The sequence below is a fragment of the Bipolaris maydis genome (assembly GCF_028858645.1).
Source record: "Bipolaris maydis strain C4 unplaced genomic scaffold PSV08scaffold_2, whole genome shotgun sequence".
NCBI classification, from domain to species: domain Eukaryota; kingdom Fungi; phylum Ascomycota; class Dothideomycetes; order Pleosporales; family Pleosporaceae; genus Bipolaris; species Bipolaris maydis.
The window spans coordinates 319,660-341,872 of record NW_027093858.1 but is presented as its reverse complement, the minus strand read 5'-3'; the positions used below and the strand labels follow the sequence as shown (position 1 = coordinate 341,872).

At 50.8% G+C, this 22,213-nt stretch overlaps 7 protein-coding genes across 7 annotated transcripts; 3 read left to right on the top strand and 4 right to left on the bottom strand.

The window, feature by feature from the left end:
- Positions 1–712: 712 nt before the first annotated feature.
- On the top strand, positions 713–2,585 carry PSV08DRAFT_407001 (heterokaryon incompatibility protein-domain-containing protein; the record flags this gene model as incomplete). The annotated part of the gene is made up of 2 exons (XM_014229566.1): positions 713–1,906; positions 1,953–2,585. The coding sequence occupies 2 exons, from the start codon at positions 713–715 to the stop codon at positions 2,583–2,585; spliced, it is 1,827 nt and encodes a 608-aa protein (XP_014085041.1).
- A 1,695-nt stretch (positions 2,586–4,280) lies between these two features.
- Positions 4,281–6,059, bottom strand: PSV08DRAFT_398548 (heterokaryon incompatibility protein-domain-containing protein; the record flags this gene model as incomplete). The annotated part of the gene is made up of 2 exons (XM_014229567.2): positions 4,281–5,355; positions 5,533–6,059. 2 exons carry the CDS (start codon positions 6,057–6,059, stop codon positions 4,281–4,283), a joined length of 1,602 nt encoding a protein of 533 aa, XP_014085042.2.
- A 555-nt stretch (positions 6,060–6,614) lies between these two features.
- On the top strand, positions 6,615–7,679 carry PSV08DRAFT_398547 (uncharacterized protein). The gene is made up of 2 exons (XM_014229569.2): positions 6,615–7,228; positions 7,289–7,679. Exons 1-2 carry the CDS (start codon positions 6,661–6,663, stop codon positions 7,648–7,650), a joined length of 930 nt encoding a protein of 309 aa, XP_014085044.1. The 5' UTR covers positions 6,615–6,660; the 3' UTR covers positions 7,651–7,679.
- A 554-nt stretch (positions 7,680–8,233) lies between these two features.
- Positions 8,234–10,883, bottom strand: PSV08DRAFT_215017 (FAD binding domain-containing protein; the record flags this gene model as incomplete). The annotated part of the gene is made up of 6 exons (XM_014229570.1): positions 8,234–8,794; positions 8,859–9,341; positions 9,396–9,535; positions 9,599–10,182; positions 10,582–10,586; positions 10,845–10,883. The coding sequence occupies 6 exons, from the start codon at positions 10,881–10,883 to the stop codon at positions 8,234–8,236; spliced, it is 1,812 nt and encodes a 603-aa protein (XP_014085045.1).
- A 359-nt stretch (positions 10,884–11,242) lies between these two features.
- Positions 11,243–11,863, bottom strand: PSV08DRAFT_383530 (uncharacterized protein; the record flags this gene model as incomplete). Its single annotated transcript, XM_014229571.1, has 1 exon — positions 11,243–11,863. The coding sequence occupies one exon, from the start codon at positions 11,861–11,863 to the stop codon at positions 11,243–11,245; it is 621 nt and encodes a 206-aa protein (XP_014085046.1).
- A 1,034-nt stretch (positions 11,864–12,897) lies between these two features.
- Positions 12,898–14,280, top strand: PSV08DRAFT_262492 (uncharacterized protein). Its single transcript, XM_014229572.2, has 4 exons — positions 12,898–13,063; positions 13,137–13,165; positions 13,240–13,768; positions 13,832–14,280. The coding sequence occupies exons 1-4, from the start codon at positions 13,019–13,021 to the stop codon at positions 14,132–14,134; spliced, it is 906 nt and encodes a 301-aa protein (XP_014085047.1). The 5' UTR covers positions 12,898–13,018; the 3' UTR covers positions 14,135–14,280.
- Positions 14,281–15,466: 1,186 nt separating this feature from the next.
- On the bottom strand, positions 15,467–21,654 carry PSV08DRAFT_406997 (uncharacterized protein; the record flags this gene model as incomplete). Its single annotated transcript, XM_066093760.1, has 11 exons — positions 21,465–21,654; positions 21,327–21,414; positions 21,197–21,267; positions 20,904–21,136; positions 19,117–20,852; positions 19,045–19,048; positions 18,160–18,429; positions 16,910–18,095; positions 16,515–16,859; positions 15,683–16,460; positions 15,467–15,612 (listed from the first exon to the last, which is right to left on the bottom strand). The coding sequence occupies exons 1-11, from the start codon at positions 21,510–21,512 to the stop codon at positions 15,467–15,469; spliced, it is 4,905 nt and encodes a 1,634-aa protein (XP_065949703.1). The 5' UTR covers positions 21,513–21,654.
- Between the last annotated feature and the right edge of the window lie 559 nt (positions 21,655–22,213).

Sequence of the window (22,213 nt, the reverse complement as noted above, 5' to 3'; positions counted from 1 at the left end):
ATAAAGACTCCCATGTTCGGGCGAGCCTGGTACTAACACGTGTATATGTGCTATACGAATGCTACAGAATGAGGCGATAAGGTAATGTAAGCCCGAAGGATTTGCGTCCCGATGCTTGAGTGGTACCGCCGAAAGCGGGGTTAGATGGTGAGCGCCTTGGGTCGGGTTACGTTGATGGACCCCGCTATGCTGACCCAATGTAGAGTTTGGATCTTGGGACTTGACGTCTCTACAAATCATAGTCGTATGTTTACGTACAAAATGCAGGTTTCTGAAGTTGAGGATGATGTCTAGTTCTTTTTTTTCACCGTTTGCTCAAGCGTATTCGAATTCAGTGCCGTGATCGGCTTCTTCTTCTTCTTCTTTTGTCATATGGATGTTCGAGCGTTACTATACAACGCGATACTTGATGCCAGAGTAGCGCATCATACACTATCACTCGTTGTATCCCTCCCCCACAGTTTCCTACACCTTTCTCCACCAACTTCATTGCTTCTTCTAACCCTAGTCAATCACCTTACTAAAAAGCGATCTTGGCGAATCAGGCGCCAGATTTCGTCACGCGGTGGAACACCACTTCGCCTACGTGATAACCGGTCAGTTCACCGGCTGCCTGGCTGAACTGATTTAAATAGCCGGTCATCCCCTGGAGCTGTGGTCTCGTGTTTTCCTTCGAGAATATATGCACAAAACGAATAGAGACAACTTCAAAATGCCAGACGCCAAGTTATACTCGCTGCTCCCGCACCGACGAGCCATTCGCTTATTGCGTATCAAATCAGGAACCGGTAAAAAAGGCATTCAGATCACTCTCGAAACTTTCGATCTCGACTCAAAAACGCAATTCACTGCACTCTCATATGTCTGGGGCGATGCAACGTCGCAACGCAAGATCACATGCAATGGGCATAAGAAGCTGATTACACGTAACCTTTGGGGCGTATTATCACAACTAAAGAAACAGCGGTTTGATTGTCTACTGTGGGTAGACGCTATCTGCATCAACCAAAATGACGAAGAAGAGAAGAGCTTCCAAGTGGCTATGATGAGAGACATCTACAAGCGCGCCGCAAAGGTCATATTCTGGCTTGGAGAACAGGGACGCTACGATGAAGATGCAGTCAATCTGATGAGAGAATTCTTCAAGCGGTATCCGAAACGTCTGGATCTGGAACGAAACAGAGTAAAGACTCTAAAGGAGATGGGCCTTTCTTACTTTGATCAGCGTTGGTATGGATGGGCCTCCCTGTGTTGTCGCCCATGGTTTAGACGTGCTTGGATTGTACAAGAGTTCTTGAATGCGAAGGAATCCGTGTTCATGTCTGGTGCACTGGAGATTTCATCTAAACTGCTAGTGCATTGCGGATACGCCACAGGAGTGTGTGTTGCGATCAGAGAAGCTGTTTTGGGGCACAGTACGGGCGCTCATGAGATCGAAAAATACATATTGAGGTTTCAAGCTTTAAGAATATATCAATTTGCTGATGATATTCGTATCTTCGATCTATGGTGCTGGAGCCAGCAACTGGAAGCCACAGATACTCGAGACCGAGTTTTCGCACTCTTGTCGATACAAACGGCAGTAAACATGGACATGATCGATTACCGTAAGGATGAAGCGACAGTCTATACAGAAATTGCAATAAAGGCCCTCAGCATACCAGTTCCTAGGATCACATCGACTGGAAACACTGTTCTCACATCAACGCACCGGGTTCATACAAATGACATGCGCCGAGTCAGCAGGTTTTTAGCTTGCAAATTTCGCTCCCCACAATCATCGAATTTACCGAGCTGGGTGCCGGACTGGAAGCCTATTGGATTCTGGTTTGTTCCCTTGACACGCTACTACACAGGCACTGCAACTTTCACGTATCCTTATGATCATGCTATTGTCAAAGACAAAGTGAGTTTCCTCTCGAGCTTCCTGCACAAAAGAGCTAATTGTCCAGACGTTGTCTATATCAGGGATTTTCTGGGACGAACCTGAAATAATCATCGATTCAACGCCATATATGGATCAGCTCTCGCAAACGATAGCCGGCAAAGACTCAGACAACCAGAAAACGGCCAAATACATGTTGGATTGGATGTATCAGTGTTATATAGAAGCTATGTCGATTTCTCTACGTTCAGTTGAGAAAGTCGATTCTGGAAGATTTTGCCGTGCAATGGCGTTTGGTGTGCATCTTGAAAAAACCGTTACACCAGATAAAGACTACATGAAGGGGTTCCAGGCACTGTACAGGAAGTTTGAAAGCTTAACAGGAAAAGCACGCTATCACCCAAGCTTCCTGCAAAGTTACAGTGAACCAAGCTGTCATGGAGAGGTGTACGAAAGCAGGTTTTCCGAGCTATCAGCTGGCCGGAAATTCTGTGTTACAAAGAAAAGGCATCTGGCTTGGGTTCCTAAAGAAACCAAGCCGACTGATCGTATATGTCTTCTCGCGGGATGTGCTGTTCCATTTGCGGTAAGACCTGTTGGACAACAGTATGAACTGCTGGGAGACTGTTACAGGGATGACATGGTGGAAGAGAAAGGTCTTGAAATTCCTCGAGAGCCCTATCTGTTTGAATTCCTGTAGTCAGAAGGAGGATTTCGACAAACAGTGCTTTTCTTACCGGCAAAATGCGTGTTTTAGTTGTCTTCGAGAGGGATTCGGACGTCGACAGACAAGGGTTAATACAGTCAAGATTGGTCATGCGGGGGGATGCTTTCACTCTGACCGTGACTGATTCCATATGTGCAATGTTATCATGGTCTGCTAATTCCAAGTGAAGAAGACCGATAAAGATAAACCGCACCGAGACTTGGGCCAATACTAATACCATGCAATCGATATCAGTCGCCTCCACAACGCTAACAGCTCTGGCAAGAACTGGCAGATGCGTTCATATAACCACTACCAACATTGTCGACTAGAAGTCTATCGAGACGCTAGAAAAATTGTAGTTTATGGATCTGGATGAGAAAATCGGAGGCCAGTGCATCACGGTGAAGGATCACCTCGATGTCGATCACAATACCTTAACTGTATTTGAGGCTGTAGGCGCCGCCGCCGACGAGGTGCCGACTAGTCGCGTACCTGAGGACAAACCATGGGGACTTGTCCCGTCCGACGCTCTTCCAAGCTTCGTTCTGTTCACTATGGTCAGATATGCACTGAAAATCGGCCTGTCAGAGTGTTAGCATGCACTTAGTACCTGGATAGCTTAATGTACTCGTGCGGGCCGTCGCTCCCTTGAATTCGACCCTGCGCAATGCAACAACACGGCAGAAGACCGCCAAGGATTTCGACACCGTGCATTAGCACACGTCTTGAAATATCACAAGAACATCGCCCGTATGGCAGGAAGAAGTGGGGAAAATATCAAGCAGTAAGAGTAGGAGTGTCAGGATGATGAACGAATTCTGTAGATCGCTAGGGTCAGCAGCCGGCTTTCCTGTCGCACCAAGAGCACGTACACAGTAATGATATCTGCTTATACTCTATATATGTCTAGTCAGATTCTTGTGGAAGTCGCTTAATACCATGTTCAGCGTTTGGAATAGATACTCATGACACGGAATCAGCTTGAGTCGGAGTCAGAGTCTTGAACTATGCTATAGCAGTTCCGCTTTTTTTTTTCTCCTTTGCAAACGGACAAGTACAAATACACAGACACCTCTGAGCTGCTCTTATAGTATCGATCTCATTCAACGCGGCTATCATTGCACTAAAAGCGGCTTTCTATATTGACTTTGTCCTTGCCTATTTCCTTGAACAAATATACCGACTTCATATTTCTCACGATGAAACTGCACTTCACCATATCCTGCCTCACCATTGCAACTACGATCCAAGTAAGCCCTTCAACATCGCCCTCCGTAAGCATAATCTAACTTCAACCTTTCCTGTATTGAGGTGGCGTCATAGTGGTGCAGATGCACATGAGGCTTCGATGTGGATATCGCCGGAATAACATACAGTTGCTATTCCAACGGTGTCAGCATTCCCAGCAAGAATACACTCACAGGCCGATTCTTTAATAAGCACAAGGACTGCGTGGTCGATGCGGGGAGCCCTCTGGATAGGACATCAAATTCGTTCGCTAATTGTAGCAGAGGTGAGCCCAGAGCGAAGCTTAATGATGCATAATGCAATCCGGACTAGTTGCGTAATGCAGACCAGATAACAGTATGAGATGCAGCTCTCTACCAAATTTATTTGATGGTTGCACAATGGTGATGTGATGGACTGCTGTATCCACATATTTGATACTTCTTCCAGGAGCTAGATCTATACTAAATGAACAGCATCAAGTCTAGTGTCTTCGCCCATGAAAGCCTCTCCGTCCATAAAGTCTTGTAGATAGCAATCGCCTATCAAATAAAAACTCAGTTGCGTTATGTCCCTTATGTCTTGGCCTCCAACTCTTTGCATGGCACGACGAAGGACGAAGGGTGTCTTTCCTCCTCGAAGGACCCAGACAAGGTCACCTGGGAGAGTACTTGGGAGGCCAAGCCCAATATAGCCTTTCTTTGTGAGGAAGAATGCTCTGCCGTAGATGTTACTCTGCAACAAATGCATTTGAGCAGTGATCGGGGGTTCCACCTTTGCCTTGAATGATTTGTCGATGCAAGTCCACCAATCTTCAAAACCGTCATTCGTCCGCTCCGACAGTCTGTTCCACGCACCATCTGCTGTCACAACAGCATCGCCCATCATCGCACGCCAGAAACGGCGCTCGTCCGATCTTGACATGTACCTGTAATCAGACCATGATGAAGTCATGACATTTTGCCATTGGTCGAACACTTTCCAGACAGGTTGCCAGTCTCTTGTCTGTAATGTCATACTCACTTGGATGATCTCATCGACCAGAATCCCGGTTCCCACCAACATGGACTGGCTGAGAACTTTCAGATCACTATCAGTACCTAGTGCTGCGTCGTAGAGCCTGTACAAATAGTGTCGGGACATTTCGAAATTAGTAGTGATAGAATCGAGCGGTGTTGAGAAATCTCGTACCCATGATGGCAATTGATGTCGCTTCGAATTGAATCCAGACCCTGTAAAACACTTCAAGTCACAATCCGCATGGGCCAAGATCGTCTCCATGGCCTGGATATAGACCTCTTGGATAGATAGTGAGTAATCAGGCTCCACACCTGCCCTGTCTTTGCGATCAACGAGGCCAAGTAGACCATAGATTCTATCTCGAGGATCTTGACAGAGTCTGTTCCTGTAGGATCGGAGAACTGTATCCATGTCTGAGACATTGCGTGTTTCTGGTGGAGTTATCAGATTTGATACATGTGTGACGGCTTGATTTGGCACGAAGTTGTATTTCACCGGCAACAATCCCGAGAGACTAGCACAACATCCAATCCAGTGACGAACATAGTTGTTATGGGATAGATGTGATGTAGATTGGGATATTCGCCACTGTCCGAGCACAAAAGTGGCTTGTGGAGGTAGGACTGATTCTTGGACGCATCACAATCTCGTCCACCACGGTTTCGAGATTGAATCTGCGAATGAATCCCACATGCGTTGAAATTCTTCGGTATCGTTGAATTCCCAAGTATCATTCGGGCCCGATATTGTGAAACCTGGTAACTGGTGAAAATGCTTGTCGGCTGCAAAGTGTTCTATGATACCGAACGGAAACTGGTCCAGAGGATGTCTAGGTACACCCAACCAGATGTAAACCGAGGTGCATCTTCGAAAGATATCCCCCATCATTTTGACCTGCTGTGCCTTCTCTTGGTTGTTCTTTTGATCAATGCAAATGGCGTCTGCCCACAATATCATGGCATCCGATGCGTTGCGCAGATGCCTTAGGCATGTTGCAAGGCTTCGCGGGATTTCCAATTTTGCTTTGTCAACGAAGATGCCTTCCGTGTCACGCGCATCCCCCCACGCATAAGAGATGGTTTCGTATGCGGGGTTCTCGTGTAGCGAGTGAGTTGAGAACGTGCAACAAATGGGGTCCAACTCGTACCCCGGTAAGAGAGCAAAGGTACGAAACTGCGCAGCTTCTATATCGAGGCTGGAATAGCAAGCATTCAACATTATGGTGTTGAGAAAAGTGTCAGTGGCTACAGGATGGAGGAGAAATTGGATCATCGACAAAAAAAGGCTGTGACAGCGTTGGTCGAGGCGTAACATGGATGTGTAGATAATGAAGTCATGATTGCGATCATCACCTTGGCCCTATGCAGGATGCTCTATCGGAAATGGATGATTGGTAATCGGGAGTTCAGATCTTTGCCCGTTGGGGTCGTTTCTTGCCTTTCGCAAGGCAAAGGCTGAGAATTAGGCAACGAGGGCAATAACATGATTTCACGCCTGGCTTTTGCATCAGAGCTCGTGTTGTATGACTATTGGACGGGAGTATCCAGCAACGCCTGAACCTTCGGTTAATACTGAGACATAATCCACCTGCAGAATAGCAATGGTCGTCATTATCGGTCGAGCAAATGAGGCAGACTTTGCCTTCTGGACAATACAGCCCGAAGTCATGCAGCCACAGCTCTAGGCCTTCCAGCATCAGCCTTGGGCACCAGTTCACTCAGGCTCGGTGAAAATCCATATATTGGACGCGGCCCGACCCCAATGGACGTTTCTATTGCAGCAAAATTTCTTTGCGTCACAGGGCTGAGCGCACCGCAAAATGTCACATCCACAGCCGAAATTAGAAGCATTGTTCAACGAACTTCCCTCATGGCCACACAGACACAGGTTGGTGGTGTTCGAATACCAGAAGAATTACAGAGGCGTAGAGAAACTTAAAGACGAGTGGCTGAAGAACAGAATACGGGAGCAGGCGCAGCCTGCGCCACCAGGCCGTCCACCTCTGGAAGCGGCAAAAGTTCGCGTGAAAGACTGTATCGCAGACATTCTATGTACGGATGAAGAGGCAGACCCGATAGCGCAGCGGGAACGTATGTCAAGGGGTGCGGTCAAGAAAACAATCGTGAACAATCACAGCGTAACCTATGGTCAAGGTTGTATATATAGGATGCTAACATACGCATCCGGTTTTGCGCATGCTCGGCTAGTGGTCCTGGAACGAGACCAGGCGAGCAGAACCTTCTCTGGGCATTGTTACGGGTTCACCATGGGGGACGCGAATCATGGAAGTTTGAAAGAGCAGAACAGCATCTGGGAGTATGACGAAAACTCAAAGTTCGAGGCCACTGGTTTCACACATTTAGGCTACCCAGAAGTTCTGGATTCAGGTATGTTTGCTGCAAGGTGAAAAGGTCAGAAGCCCAGATTACTGAATGTAATTTCCACAGCACATCAAGTAGTCAACTCACAGGGACCATACCATCTTCGGTCCAACAACTGCGAAATATTCTGCGAGAAGTTGTCAAAAGTTATCTCTGTCGAGAGCTGGTATGAATACTTCCAGGGTGTGAAAAGACGTAGCCAGATTAGATGGAATGACCCCCCTGAGCCGCAACCAGATGTCTATTCGGGATTCGGGCAAGAACCGGAAGTAATTCCAGCAGATCTACTCAATCATTCGGATATAGGTATGAGGAAAATAAACGTGGTATTTATCGCAGCAGCATTCCTTATGGTTGATCAAGGCCACATGCCAACAGGAATTATGATGTTTGGAACGCTTATCTCCACATGGATATTCTATAGGTAGAGATTAGATATCTTGAACAGACACCTTTTTTTTTTCCTTCTTCTTATCATTCTCCTTGTTCAACATGAAACTCAGATGCACACGCTTCATCAGACTTGTTTCTGCAAACGGTACACGAAAAGAAATAACGCCATAAACATGCAAAGTTGCACTGCGCTCTTTTTGGGACAACATGCAACAATCATTCCTCGTCCTGTGCATACTGGAGGTACAAGTGTAAAAAAGAAATTTTCTAAGATAAAGGATGAGGAGTGAAGCGGAAAGGGAAATATACATCTACATTCGCGCTCACGCGATCATTGTAGTCCATTCGATCGCTTTTGAACTGCGGTTGTGCAGGCCAAGGAGACTCAGCCATGAAACATTCGAAACACAGCAACTACAGCAACTCATGCCAAGCCTATCCCCCTACAGTCACAGCTACTGTTGCCTAAAGCTCACACGGGTAAATGGCTCACACCGCGAGCGCAAAAGCTGGAAGACTGGGCATTATATTGGGGCGGGATGGTACTAACTATTTTGCTTTATACCTAATATAGCTGTGTACATCTCAGTGAAAAGAAAAAGGTGAACGCGCCCATACCTAATAGTATCGCTTTGTAGGTGGTACACTGGCTACCTCGTTCTCGTCCAAAGTTTTCATGACCACCTCCCTTGTTCCAAACTCGACCTCCTTACCTATGGCATGCTGCCACGTAAGACTATGCTTCATCCACTTTTCATCGTCTCTCTCTTTGAAGTCATCTCGTGCATGTGCACCTCGGCTCTCCGTCCGCTTCAACGCTGCTGTACTCGTCTGCGAGGCGTTGGTGAGTAGGTTACGCAGCTCTAGTGTCTCGATGAGGTCGGAGTTCCAAATTAGGGATTTGTCTGTCACACGAAGGTCTGTGGCGAATTGGTTCTCGAGGGAGTGGAGTTGAGCGTGGCCCTCGGCAAGAGTGTCGTGGGTGCGGAAGACGGCTGTAGTTGATTGCATAGTTGATTGCATTTTGCTTCTCAGGGCAGAAGTGGGAGTCGACCCGTTGGAATGTGTGAGGAAGGAAGTTAGTTCTTGGATGGCGTCGAGGCCAATGGTTTCCGAGGTTGGTTCATGCGGTGTTGCGGGGGAGTGGTGTGACGAAATGTGGAGTGCAGCTGCTCGGCCCTGTATGGGTATGTCAGTAAAATGTACGGTGGATACAGAAAATCCATTTGTTGGGTGTACGAACGAAAACAACAATGTCGAGGAGAGAGTTAGCACCCAATCGGTTTGCACCGTGGACACTGACGCAAGCTGCTTCACCTGCTGCATACAGGCCATCCACAATACGTTCTTTCCCACTCTGGCGGTCTACATCCAAAACCTGGCCATGGTAGTTTGTTGGTATTCCGCCCATACAGTAGTGAACTGTTGGAATCACCGGGATGCATTGTCTAGTTACGTCTATGCCAGCAAATATTGCCGCTGTTTCCGCTATGCCTGGCAAGCGCTCCTGAATAATGTGCTTTGGAAGGTGCATGAGCTGCAAGTCAATATGATCTTTTTTGGGTCCACACCCACGGCCTTTGAGTATTTCCAGATTCATACTTCGGCTAACCACATCGCGGGATGCGAGGTTCCTTGAGACGGGGGCATAGTTTTGCATGAATGCTTCGCCTTCAGAGTTGAGGAGATAGCCGCCTTCACCACGGGCGCCTTCTGTGATCAATACCTACAAAACAATTTCAGTATTTCATACCCGTGACGCCAAATTAATCATACATACACCTGCACCATAGATACCAGTTGGGTGGAATTGGACAAACTCCATGTCCTGGAGTGGTAGGCCAGCTCTGGCAGCCATTGCACTACCATCTCCGGTACTTGTATGGGCGCTTGTGGCACTAAAGTATGCTCGCCCGTAGCCTCCAATTGCCGTCAGTACTCATGAATGAATAAAAGGAAGGGGTGAATTAGGTGAGAGTATACCTCCAGTAGCCAATACTGTATTCTTAGCAAACATCCTATGACACGTCCCATCCTCCATATTCATAGCCGTAACACCCACACATTTCCCCTCCACCATCATCAAATCCAGCGCAAACCACTCAATAAAAAACTGCACCCCCCGCTTCAAACTCTGTCCATACAACGTATGAAGCATAGCATGCCCCGTGCGGTCGGCCACACAAGCAGTCCGATACGCCTGACCGCCTTTTCCATAGTTGAGAGTCTGACCACCTAGGGGCCGTTGGTAGATAGTACCTTGCTCGGTGCGGCTAAAGGGCATACCGTAGTTTTCCAGTTCGACGACTGCAGGGACGGCTTCGCGCGTCATGTAGTGTATGGCGTCTTGGTCGCCGAGCCAGTCGGAGCCTTTGACGGTGTCAAACATGTGCCAGCGCCAGTCGTCTTCGTGCATGTTTGCGAGGGCGGCGTTGATGCCGCCTTGGGCGGCGACGGTGTGGGAGCGGGTGGGGAATAGCTTGGATACACATGCGGTTTTGAGACCGGCTTCGGTGAGACCTAGGGCTGCGCGGAGACCTGCTCCTCCTGCTCCGATGACGATTGCACTTTGGAGTTGTTAGTAGTGGCCAGGGCGACACGAGGAGCGAAGAGGGCGTCATTACTCGTAGTGATGGTCAATAACTGTTATGTGCTTGATACTTGGGCCATTGGCTGAAGCGAGACGTCTTCGTTGTGCTGGGTAGAGATGTTTTGAAAAGGGAAGATTGGAGAGGGAGCGCCATGGAGTTCGCACACACGCCCGCATCGTGAGAGGATTTCTGGGAACCTGGTGGGCAGCATGAATTTCGGGAGTCGTATATCATGTCGACCTACCCCTCTGGGCGGCAAGCTGATCCTCGGCTACATCAGATTCGGGTCGTAGGACTAGCTGTGAAAACGGGTCATTGAGAATCATTCTTGCCCACATTTGAGGGCAACAAAATGAAAAAAATCCGTCGATGTACAATAGCTGGAGATGCTTGAGTTTCTCATTGTACCCACAAACCAAACTGTACGGGGTGAAACTTCAGATGGTGATGTGTGGAGTATTACAAAGGGTGGGGATGGAAGCAGACGTTGCATGACTCGCGCGATTACCACTGGTTATAGCCGGCAGCCAATCGGGAATAGGGTAATTGAAATACCGCAGGAATGCCGGGCAATTCGTAGTCGGCTATTTGCGATAATTTGTATGCTAGCAAATTTCTAGTTTTCTCTCTAAACGCACATTTAAATTCGCTGGATCCCGTCCAACCGCGAAGTGCATACTGATTTTGTTTGTGGATAGGATGCAGAGTTGGGTGTGCAATATACACCGTTAGTTTGACGATACTGATAATGGTGCAAAAAGTCGAATAGTGAATTACAGTAAGAGTAGGGAATAGATTCACAACATGGGTATTTAAAGAAAAATAACAAGGCGCCTTTTCCATACACTGCGTAATCGCAATCTATAGCACTCTGAGCTTCAAGCTGCAAAATGCCTATAGTCGTGCGCCCTTGGCAGCAGTGATTGATTAAACCGTTTGATCGTGTACAATCGTGATGGAGTCGTGTAGTTTTGCGCCCATAACCCTGAAACTTGTGCCTGATAACGCCTGTGAAACCGACTTTTGCTGAGAACTGTCACCGCTGCATGTACATGCCGGTTGAGGCCATGACATGTCCGTAGCGTTCATTGGCATGCCAGAGGTACTTGAGAAAAACAATTGCCTTTAGGTAGGCTTTCATGATGCGCCTTCTTCGGGCTCGGTCGGCCTCGAGAATCCTGCGGAGAGCTTTTGAAACAGCAAGCGAGGAAGCCACTCTTCGAGAAGGGGCCTGGATGATTGCGGGCCATGAAGTGGCGCGGGTGAGAGCGGGTGGGCTTGCGATTGAGGCCTCTGGCAAGAATGCGTCAGGGGTGTCTGGGACGTCATTGGGCGAGACTGGGCGGTGCCGAGCGTCCAGAGGGTCGTACTCGAAGACTTCTGGAATGCTGCCCAAGGTGGGCGCAAAAGTCGAGGATCGCGGCGAGTCTGCATGATGGGACATTTGGGAGGGTTTAGTTTGGAGGGCAGACTGTTTCCCTCTCCGTGGTGGTGGTGGGCGCGAGGCTTTCTTTTTGGGGGTGCGCGGCAGGAGAGGAATGGAGGCAGGTGTGGTGGACCAAAAAGGGAGGGCGAGTCGCTTAGAGATGATGGTCGTTTGTTTTCCTGGGCCGCGAGGCAGCAGAGAGTCGCATGGTGGGGCGGAGAAGAGAAGCATGACGAGCAGGTGTCACCAGCGGGCAGTTGGTTGTGAGTGCCGAGCTGAAGTCAAGTCGGGTCAGACTAGGGGAGTGAATTAGTCGAAAACAAAGCAAAGCAAAGCAGCAAAGGGGCCCGGCTGGCATTTGAAGGCTGGCATCACACACACACACACACACATGAGAATAACACTAGGTGGGGATAAATCAGGCCGGCCGGGGTTTGCAGACTGCAAAACAAGCACTGGCCACGGGCATCCATGAATACGGACAGGCTGGATGACGGCCATTTGCACGGGTGTGGATGCAGGAGGGAGCAGCTGCGTATGTGCATGTGGGAGCAGAGTGCCGTCCGCCATCCGCCATCCGCCAGTCCGTCAGTCCGTCAGATTGCCTGCAGCCAGTCGGACGAGGGGGCAGGGAGCCGGCAGTTTGGCGGGACGCAAACGGTCGAATCTGGGGCTGGGGAATGCTGGCAACTGGAGAGACTCGGGAGATGTCCACAAAAGGCCCCACTGGATGGTGTGTACGATGGGCAACATGGCATGACGTCGCAGAGCAAAAAGGTTTTGGATCGAGAGATCGAGAAGACACAGGCACGGCCAACCGCGCACTAGCCGCCCGCCCGCCAATCACACGCCGTCCCCTCGTGTGCGCCCCGCTGTTCCCGCACACCACCATTCACTTGCTCTCACCACCTGGCCGAGGGTGATACGCCGCCCTCCAGCACGCCGTCCTGCGTTCAGAGCACTGGGCCCTCCTGCTGCAGCTCGCTTGCTGCGTCATCGCACAGTAACCGTCGACCGTGTCTGCGTGGCCTCTCGTCTTGTGTCGTGGCCAGCCCAGCCTGCCCCGTCCGCGGACGTGAGGTGCCTGGCCGGCTGCATATACGCATCCACCACGCATTCTAGACTACCAACATCATCCTGACATGGACCAACCACGCCGACACTGCAAAGGCGTTGCATCATGCCCTGGTCTTGTGCAACCATGGGCCTCAACCGCCGTTTGCCTATAGCCCGCCCTCTGCCTGTGCCGTAACATGTGCCTCTCCCTCCCTCTCTCTCTCTCCCCCCACCCTCCTGCCATCTCTCACATACGCTCAAAACACCCCATCCACCCGTTTCTCTCGTCATATCCACACTAGCAGCCCGAACTAACCCACCCGCTCCAGCATGACATACACCAAGAAGCAAATCGTCACATGCCTAAGTGTCCTGGTAAGCCGGCCCAGACTGCCACTAAGACCCCACCCACGTGTTATTTGCACCCTGCTAACCCTATGCCCCGCAGTATCTCGTTATTGCGACTGCGCTTGCTGGGTAAGTATCGCTTTTCAATCCCTCGCCAGCCAGCCAGCCAGCCGTGCTAGCCCACTTAGCGCTAACACTCTCAGTTACGCTGCCTCCCGCGCGAACGCCCGTTCCGTTCCCATCGCTGAGACGCTGACCGGCTTCACCACGGCGTTTCCCATTGTCTCTGGCCTGCTTCTCCAACTGGCCTATGACCTGACCCGTCGCCGCGAGCGCCGCCAGCGACTGGGCCGTGGCGACATTCAGCGGCCCCCGCTCGTCATCATCGCCAACACGCTCATCTTCATCTACTCGACCGTCATCATCACCCTGTCAGGTACCCATGTCGCTCCCGCCTCCAACCTAAACTGCGGTCTGCGAGAGCGCTGGCAGACGCTCTTCAGGCACAAAGATGCAACCGCCATTCGACAGATCCAGGATGCCTTTAGTTGCTGCGGCCTGGCAAACTCACGTGACATGGCTTGGCCCTTTCCAGACCGCACCCATGATTCGCGTGCATGCGAAGCCACGTACCATGGTAGAGCCAGCGGATGCCTGGTTGCGTGGAAAGCTGAGGAGCAAAAGATTGCCGGCTTACTCATGACTGTTGTGGGCATGGTCTTTCTCTGGCAGGTTCGTGGCTCCAAACGAGAATTTTCGCTCAAGGGGGCTGCATGTGCTGACACTGCCCTGCAGTTTGCCATTATCGCCATACCTACCCAAAAGGACTCGTGGCTTCATAAAGTTGTCCCAGACCGCCTTTCTCGCGTCCTTGCTGGTGAAGAAGGCGGTGATGCTGACTCCCGACGTGCTATTGATTATGTTCCTGGCTACAATCGCTACTCAGATCGCATCGAGGAAGAGGCTGAGGATGACGACCAGCAGACTCCTGGACGTGCCATTGAAGACAGTATTCGTCACACTGACCATGTTTTTCCCGCGCAGATTGGACGCGACAGGCAGCCGTCTGTGGAGAATGAGTGGTCCAGGGGAGCGTGAGACATTCTGATGCTGAGGCATGTCAAGAAGCATGTTTCACTCGGGATCTCATTTTTCGAAACTCATGCTAAGACATGACTGCAACCGATATCTTCTCCCTAGTGATTTATTCTAATCAGTAATAAATACTCGCATCTTCGTAAAGTATTTTCCTATGCTTTGGATTCACCCATCAAAACTGTTATACAGGCCATCATCCTACCAACAACACCCAAATACACTGCAGACATGATGAATTCACAATGCTTTCATGACCATCCCCAATATAACCCTTACGCCACACATTTCACCGTACAAGTACAACGGTCGCTGCTAATACACACGATACTCCAGACATCATCAACACACAGTACCATGAAAACGGATATATATAAATCAACTTTCTTGTCTATTTCAATCTTATATTCATCAAACCACTCTACTCACCAACACTACTCATCAACACAATAACCAACCTAGCTCACTAAAGTACAACCACTGACCCCACACCAAAGCGAAAACTCCCCACAATGTCTTCCTCAAACGCCACCACTCCCTCCATCACCATCACCAACACCGAGGGCAACTCCCGGGCAATTTCCACCAACACTTTCGATGCCTTTTTGCTATCCACGCATCTAACAACCATGGACGACCTCGCCGCGGCCAAACAGGCCAAAAAGGACGCGCGGAACCCCGTCATTGTGCTCAAGAAGAGCAGCAAGCGCGTCAGTGACGCCCTGAAGATGAAGGCCAAGTCTATAAAGACTAAGAGCAAGGCGGGTAAGAAGAAGGAGGAGTCCTCGAAGGAAGAGGGCTTCAAGATGCTCAAGGTCGTCAAGGTTGAGCATCAGTAAGAAGAGAGAAGGAAGCGTTTGGGTTCTGGTAAGTTTGTTTTGTTCACGATTCATTGTTTAACATGATAAGTACTTTTTTTCACGTGGTAAGAAAAATTTAGAAAGAAAAAACTGCTTTACGCAACATACAAACTTCAAAAAGTTGGTTTTTTTTCTCTGAGTGTGTGTGTGTGTGTGTGTGTGTGTGTGTGTGTGTGTGTAAATTCATCTAACTCATAAATTTCCGTCTAAATATAGCACCAGTCAGAACAGCCCACCTCCTCCCCACCTCCCTTTTTTTGCCCCCCCCAGAAGAATGCAAAGCAGCGGCAAAAATATAGGCCCCAGCATCTGTGGGGGAAAAAAAAGAAAAGAAAAGAAAACATGCATGACGAAAGCGAAAACGGGTAAATGCCACACACGCTCAAGGTGCTCTGCAAAACAACTCATCTCTTTCGAGGAAAAAAGAACACGACAACTAATAAAATGGGAAACAGCGCTGATAGCCCGTGTCTTTTTAAAATCCTACAGCAAGCATAAGACCATAACCCACCGTGACTATCACGACAAACGTCATGATGGAAGCAGGTACACCGCGAGTCAAAAAGTGCTTGACGGCAAGATACCGCTGACCCGTCCGAGAGTCTTCCATCATAATAGCAGCTAATTCAACTCAGTCAGCATTTGATCTAATAATTTTTTTTCCAGATGACAGAAATCTCAAAAAACTTACTCATATTGGGGAACCCGCTAGTAGGCAATCCCATGGCTCCACTCGCCATCAGGACGGCGCCCATGACAAGCAAGTTGGGGTGCGGCTCCGCCATCTGCTGTCCCACCTGCTGCACCAGCGGCAGCACAATAAGCGCTGCGACAGTATGACTGATAAACGTCGCTACGACCAAGATCAAAGCGCAGAACACAACAAGGACACCGTACAGACTCATGCCCTCGACACCAGCCGTGATGGACTCGGCAATTGTGTGTAGGAGACCAGACGAATTGACTGCTTTACCGAGTGACAGACCTCCCGCAGCGAGGATGATGATGGTCCAGAGGAAATTATTAAAGTCTTCTTTGGTGAGGATTCCCGTGCCGAAGAAGAGCACAATCGGGATAATGGCTACGACGCCCATGTCGCCAAACATGAATTCGAGCTGGTGGCTCACGCACCAGAGGGCAATGGTTACAATAGTGACGATGCTGATGAAGTACTGGACACCGGTAAACTTGTCCTTGAGCGGGCGGATAGGCACAATGCTGGTACCTTTTCCGGGCTGGAAGGTGACAAGGAGAAGCACCCAGATGAGCAAGATGGAGATGATGCATACGGGAAGAGCCACGAAGAACCAGACGCCCCAAGAGGGTTCGGGCTGCATGTTCTGAAGCGCAATCAGGTTCTGTGGCGAGGCAATGGGAGATGCAGCTCCACCAATGTTGGACGACAGTGCAATTCCCATTAGCAGTGCTTTGGTCATGTCCGAGTCAGCGGGAAGATTGCGAAGAATGGGCTGACGAATGTTAGCTTGGCATCATGGAAATTCCAGTCCAGTCGAAGAGCATACCTGGATAATGGAGAAGCACAGCACAGGTGCTGCTACATTGCTAATCCACATACTGGCAAACATGGCAACAAACATGTTGACCAGCAAGACGGTTCTTGGCTTGGTGCCTGCCTTGCTAAGCACAAGAGTGGCCATCATCTTAGCAATGTTGTACTTGGAAAGCGCAGCAGCAATAGTAAAACCACCGAGCAGGAGCATGATTACCGGCGTCCACATGGCCGAAAAGACATATGAAGCAGCCTGCTTGGAGTCGAGCCGGCGATGGGGCTCGACATCGCTTCGAACAACGTTGAGGGTGACGGCCAGGAATGGCACTAGAAGCGATGTGACAAACAGAGGAATCGCCTATTCTCGTTAGCGCAAGCTCGACTAGCCCAGACTTCGGTTCAACATACCTCCGTCGCCCAGAGCAAGCTAACAAAGACAACCATGGCCAGGCAATTCTGCTGCTCAGGCTTTTCCATGATTGGTACTACCAACAGCACTACAAAAATGGCAATGCATGTAAGGAGCATCCAGAAAGCCTTGCTAATAAGCCATTGGGGACATCTGTATCTTCCAATTGGCGTGTCCACCTCCTTCATGTCTGATTCGTCGTCGTCGCCCTGCCGCCGCACTCTACCACCGGTAGTTTCGCGGCCCAGCAAGGTCTGGGTGATTCCAATGTTGGCTGCCTGCGCCTTGCGCTCAATGCCAATCATTTCCCTCCAAACCGTATTTCGCTCCCAAACAACGTGCTCTCGGAGATGTAGTCTTAGCTCGCGCTTGGCCTCTGCTATGTCGCCCTTTGTACCAATCTTGGCATACGCCGCTTCTATGCGCTCGAGGTTGCGTGACAGCTCGTCCATGGTGCTTTGCTGGAAGGGATAGGCGGGATAGACGTACTTGGTCAGGTACGTCTTTTTGAGTTTTCGGTCCAATATCTTGTCGTACTTTTTCAGAACCTTTTCAAATCCTGTCTTGTTGAGCTGAATGAAGGATCGCAACTCGCAAAGTAAAACGTATACGCTGACAGTGCGCTTCTTCAATGATACGCCCTCTTCGTACAGTGCGGAAAAGGCCATGTCGTGGTAGTCTTCGAAGGCAACGCTATTCAACCGTCGCGAGGAAGCATGCGAGGTCGCCATGTCCTCCTCGTTGGTCCGCCGACGTCGGCGCTGGCCATCCGGGCTCTTCTTACGTAGCCGCGATGTCTCATCCATGTCTTCATCCGAGTCGTCGTCGGGGCCGTGGTCTGTCGAGTGACCGCTTGTGCCGCTCATTGCGCGCGGGCGCTGGAATCCAATCGACTTGAAAATACTGCCACTGCGCATCTTCTTTCCTGGCGGGGCGTTTTCGTTTTCCTCATTGTACTCGGCCTGGTGGTGTTCAAACGATTCCTCGTCCTCGAGCAGTGCACTCATTTCCTCGTAGATTTCATTTTCCTTGAGCTTGTAAAAGGACGTGACACGCTCGAGTTCGACGTCGAGGGCATTGGTAAAGACCTTGTCGGGGTCGGCGGCATCCCCGTTCAGCAGGGGTGACGATTCGGCGTCGAGGTGCGCATTTCTCTGGTTGATCTGGGTCTCGAGGCTGTATATCCTATGGGCGGGCGCCGGTTAGCCTGAATGCTCGCGGCATGTCGGTGTTGCAGGCCAGAACGTACTGCTTCTTGAGATTGCTGTATGCAATGTAGTGGTTGCTCCAGTCGGGCACGGCATTAAACTGCAAGCTGTGCGAGAACTTCATGTCATCGGCCTCGCGAAGCTGCTCGAGCTTCTGGCGTCGCTTCTGCTCTCTCCTGGGGCTGTGGTGCTGTCGGGGCTGGAGGGGGTGGGTAGGGGCTGCGAGGTCCTGAAGCTCAAAGGCCTGGTCGGGCGCACCGTCACGGAATGGGGAGGGAAGGGCGTCCACGGTGGGCGGGTTGTTGTGGAGGCTAAGGCAGCAAGCGGGCTAATGGGGCAGCGAATGCAAGTAGGCGAGCGGAGAAGTGGCAGACCATGTGATGTGGGCTGCGGCATCTGGAACACGGCATGGATGAGGTTGCTCGGGGGGATTTGGAAGTGGGTGCGTTGTCGTCACCGCGAACTGTGAGGCGGCCAAGCACGGCCATGTGGGCCTTCGATTGGCTCCCCTTGGCCCTCCGCCGCCGCTGCCACACCCTCACCGATGGGACAGGCGAGATGGAGGGTTGCCAGCAGTGCCTATACATACACATGAATCGTCACGCGGGCCTCCATCCCACATGGGGGTGGCTTTGAGTGTGCTATGTCGGTAGGAACCCTCAGCCCTGTATCGGATCCAGCTAGCCAATGCCGGCATTCACCCGCAGCAGCCTTGGTCGCCGCCACCATCCACACCCGCCAATCACACGCCAACACGTGACTTTGGGCCTACTGCTGATTAGACAGCGCCTGCCGTCTCACGTGCCCACACCTCATGCGCATGCATACACAGTACAACGACTACACAGCAAGCTTGGCTTTGCTTCGTTCATATCTGTATGCTACATCCATGCATCCATGTACATGTCCCAAGTCCTTCTTCGCACTCATCTGACCGCTTAGACTAGATTCGCTGTTAGCCCACGTCATCTCAAACCTGCCATTCACGCTCAACTTACATCGGAGGTCCCAGCCAATCTTGGGTCCTAGCTTGGGCAGCTCTTCAGCAACGCTCTGCACGTCCTTGTCACCGCGTCCAGACACGCAGATAACAAGGTCCTGGTCCTTGTTCATCGTCTTCGCCAGCTCAACCGCTCCGTAGATAGCATGAGACGTCTCTAGCGCGGGGATGATGCCCTCCAGCTGCGACAGGAGCCTGAAACCAATAAAAGCCTCAGCATCATTGCATGCAATGAACTTTGCCCGGTCACTGTCCTTCCAGCTGGCCAACTCGGGCCCAACTCCGGGGTAATCGAGACCAGCAGACACAGAGTGTGTCTCGAGGATCTGTCCATCGTTGTTCTGGATAACGTAGGTTCGCACTCCGTGAAGAACACCCTTTGTTCCCGCAGAAAGCGTCGCGCTGTGCCGTCCCGTCTCAACGCCATCTCCACCAGCTTCGACACCCAGAAGCTTGACCGAAGGGTCCTTGGAGAATGGGTAGAACATGCCTACCGCGTTACTTCCACCACCAACACACGCAACTACAGCGTCAGGAAGCTTGCCGCGTTTCTCCTGCATCTGCTCCTTGGTCTCACGTCCAATAATCGACTGGAAAGTACGCACAATTGTCGGGAACGGGTGAGGTCCAATCGCAGATCCCACAACGTAGTGCGTCGTGTCAAGGTTAACAACCCAGGCACGCATGGCCTCATTGACTGCATCGCGGAGAGTCTGAGATCCAGCCTCGACGGCCACAACCTGCGCACCCAGCAGCTTGATGCGGAACACATTGAGAGCCTGGCGCCTGACATCCTCAGCGCCCATGTAAATGGTACACTTCATGTTGAACTTGGCGCACACAGTCGCCGTTGCAACACCGTGCTGACCAGCTCCTGTTTCCGCAATGATCTCAGTCTTTCCCAGTCTCCTCGCAACCAATACCTGGCCGAGTGCATTGTTGATCTTGTGACTTCCTGTGTGATTGAGGTCCTCTCGCTTCAGCCAGATGTTCGCTCCTCCAGCATGCTCAGTGAGGCGCTCAGCAAGATGCAAGTGTCCTGGTCGGCCCATCCATTCGTAGTATGAGCGGTATTCCTCCCAGAACTTGGGGTCCTCAATCGCTGAATTAAAGCCCTCTTCAAGTTCCCGAAGACAGTCCATGAGCGATTCAGGCACATACTGTCCTCCAAACTCGCCAAACCGTGCGGGGAACTTGTGGTTTTCTTTGAAGTCATCATCTCCGTTTGCGTCCTTGGTGTTGAGCATGTCCAGCTGGTCGGCAAGGCCGGGTCCATCGGGTGTATCAGCATCAGTAATGACCTTGTCCACGTGAACACCGGTTGGCTCCTTGGCATCGTTCAAAGTCTCAATTATGCCAACCTCGCGTGTCGTCTCCCGGCTGCTCTTTCCACAGATGCCATCGCAGTATTCTTGAACCGCCTTTGCGCCAGTACCAGGTGCAGCCTTGAGCAGAGTGTGGATAATTTGGCTACCAATGACAACACCTTCAGCAATCTTGCCCACGCTCAAAAAGTGGTCGCGCGTGCTGACACCAAAACCAACAGCCGCTGGCACGTTTCCAGAGTACTTGTGAACGCGCTCGAGAAGCTGGGGAAGGGCGGCATTCATGGTTCCGGTAGCGCCAGTGACGCCCATACGAGAGACGACGTAGATGAAGGAATCGGCAATCTTGCAGAGTACGCGCATACGGTGCTCCGAGGTAGCTGGCGCAATCAGAGGGACGTAGGAGAGGCTGCCCGTCATAATCAGTTCCGTCTTCCGTCCAGTTGACTGCCAAACTCACCCATAGCTGCGGCAGAAGTTCCTGAAGCGCAGAGCCTCCTCAGGTGGAAGATCTACCATGATGAAGCCATTGGCACCCGCTTCCTTTGCATCCTGCAACATCTTCTCCTCGCCGTAGCTCAGCAGAGGGTTGTAGTATCCCATGAGCAGGACAGGTGCCTTGAGACCCCGCTTTCTCGCATCGCGGACCATTTGGAGGACATGCGCAATCGTGACGCCATTCTTGAGAGCTTGCTATAGACACACAGTGTCAGGTGGGGTTGATGCGGGGAGTGGCGATTTGAGTCAACGTACTGTGTTGGCTGTCTGAATGACTGGACCGTCTGCAATGGGATCGGTGAAAGGCATGCCGAGCTCGATGATGTCTGGAAGCATTAATTGCTTGTCCTGTCATGTTGCGAGAGCGATTGCTTGTGGCGCATACCTGAGCCGCCCGCCTCCATGGCCAACATGATGTCGGGAGTCTCTTCAGCGGTAGGGAAGCCTGCAGTCACATACGTGACGAGGGCAGACTGGACATTGTCAACAATCAATTTCTCTCGAAATCGGCACCAAAACGTACCCTGCCCTCCTTCTTGCATTGCGCAAACGTCTTCTTGATTCCGTCCATGATGCTGAGTACCGACGATGAAAGTGTGATAACGAAGCAAATCCGGATACGGCGTCCTTTTTGGTAAAGTAACTTTGAGTCACACAGTACTGAAGGCGGCGGATGACTCGAGGAGCAGTTTGGAGACGTATGAGTCTTTTGTGTTCACAATTTATTGAGGCCGAAAGCGGCATGTCGGAGGGGTCCTTACGCCCCGCACCGTTGATTGGACGACGTGGCTAAAGGGTGCAGGAACACCATTGCTTCTAGAAGGCCAGTCCAGCCTCGCTGTCCGATTTTTCCGCGTCAACGTCATGTGGCGATGATGCGGGTCGACAATGCAACGTTTTTAACACGGCAAGATACATCCGCTTGGTATTTTCGCTCTGTGTACTAAGTGTGTGTCGAGTCGGCCATGGTTGGAATCATGTTACCATGCCATTACACATCCTATGTCTGAAACTCTCTCAGATTGATTCGTGTTAGCCCTCGGCGCATCTTGCCCCGGCTCTTTTTTTTTTGCCTTTGCGAGAACACCTTGCAAATTATTGAAACCGTCCCTAGATACCAGTGGAGTAATGGGCTGATATTGTCAAGGATTTCGCACTTTGTGGCTTCGTTTTCGGAAGTGTTGAGCTAACAGGCAGCTCTCAGTCGGGCTTAACGCGTATTCTTGATTCATTTCGCCGAAAGTAGAACATGATTGACTCAATTCTCGGTTT

Bases quoted from the DNA above. Each gene is read 5' to 3' on its own strand.
- PSV08DRAFT_398547 (XM_014229569.2), top strand. From the start codon at position 6,661: ATGTCACATCCACAGCCGAAATTAGAAGCATTGTTCAACGAACTTCCC. The intron at 7,229-7,288 runs GTATGTTTGCTG...TAATTTCCACAG, and splicing joins CCCAGAAGTTCTGGATTCAG to CACATCAAGTAGTCAACTCA.
- PSV08DRAFT_262492 (XM_014229572.2), top strand. From the start codon at position 13,019: ATGACATACACCAAGAAGCAAATCGTCACATGCCTAAGTGTCCTG. The intron at 13,064-13,136 runs GTAAGCCGGCCC...TATGCCCCGCAG, and splicing joins TCACATGCCTAAGTGTCCTG to TATCTCGTTATTGCGACTGC. The intron at 13,769-13,831 runs GTTCGTGGCTCC...ACTGCCCTGCAG, and splicing joins GCATGGTCTTTCTCTGGCAG to TTTGCCATTATCGCCATACC.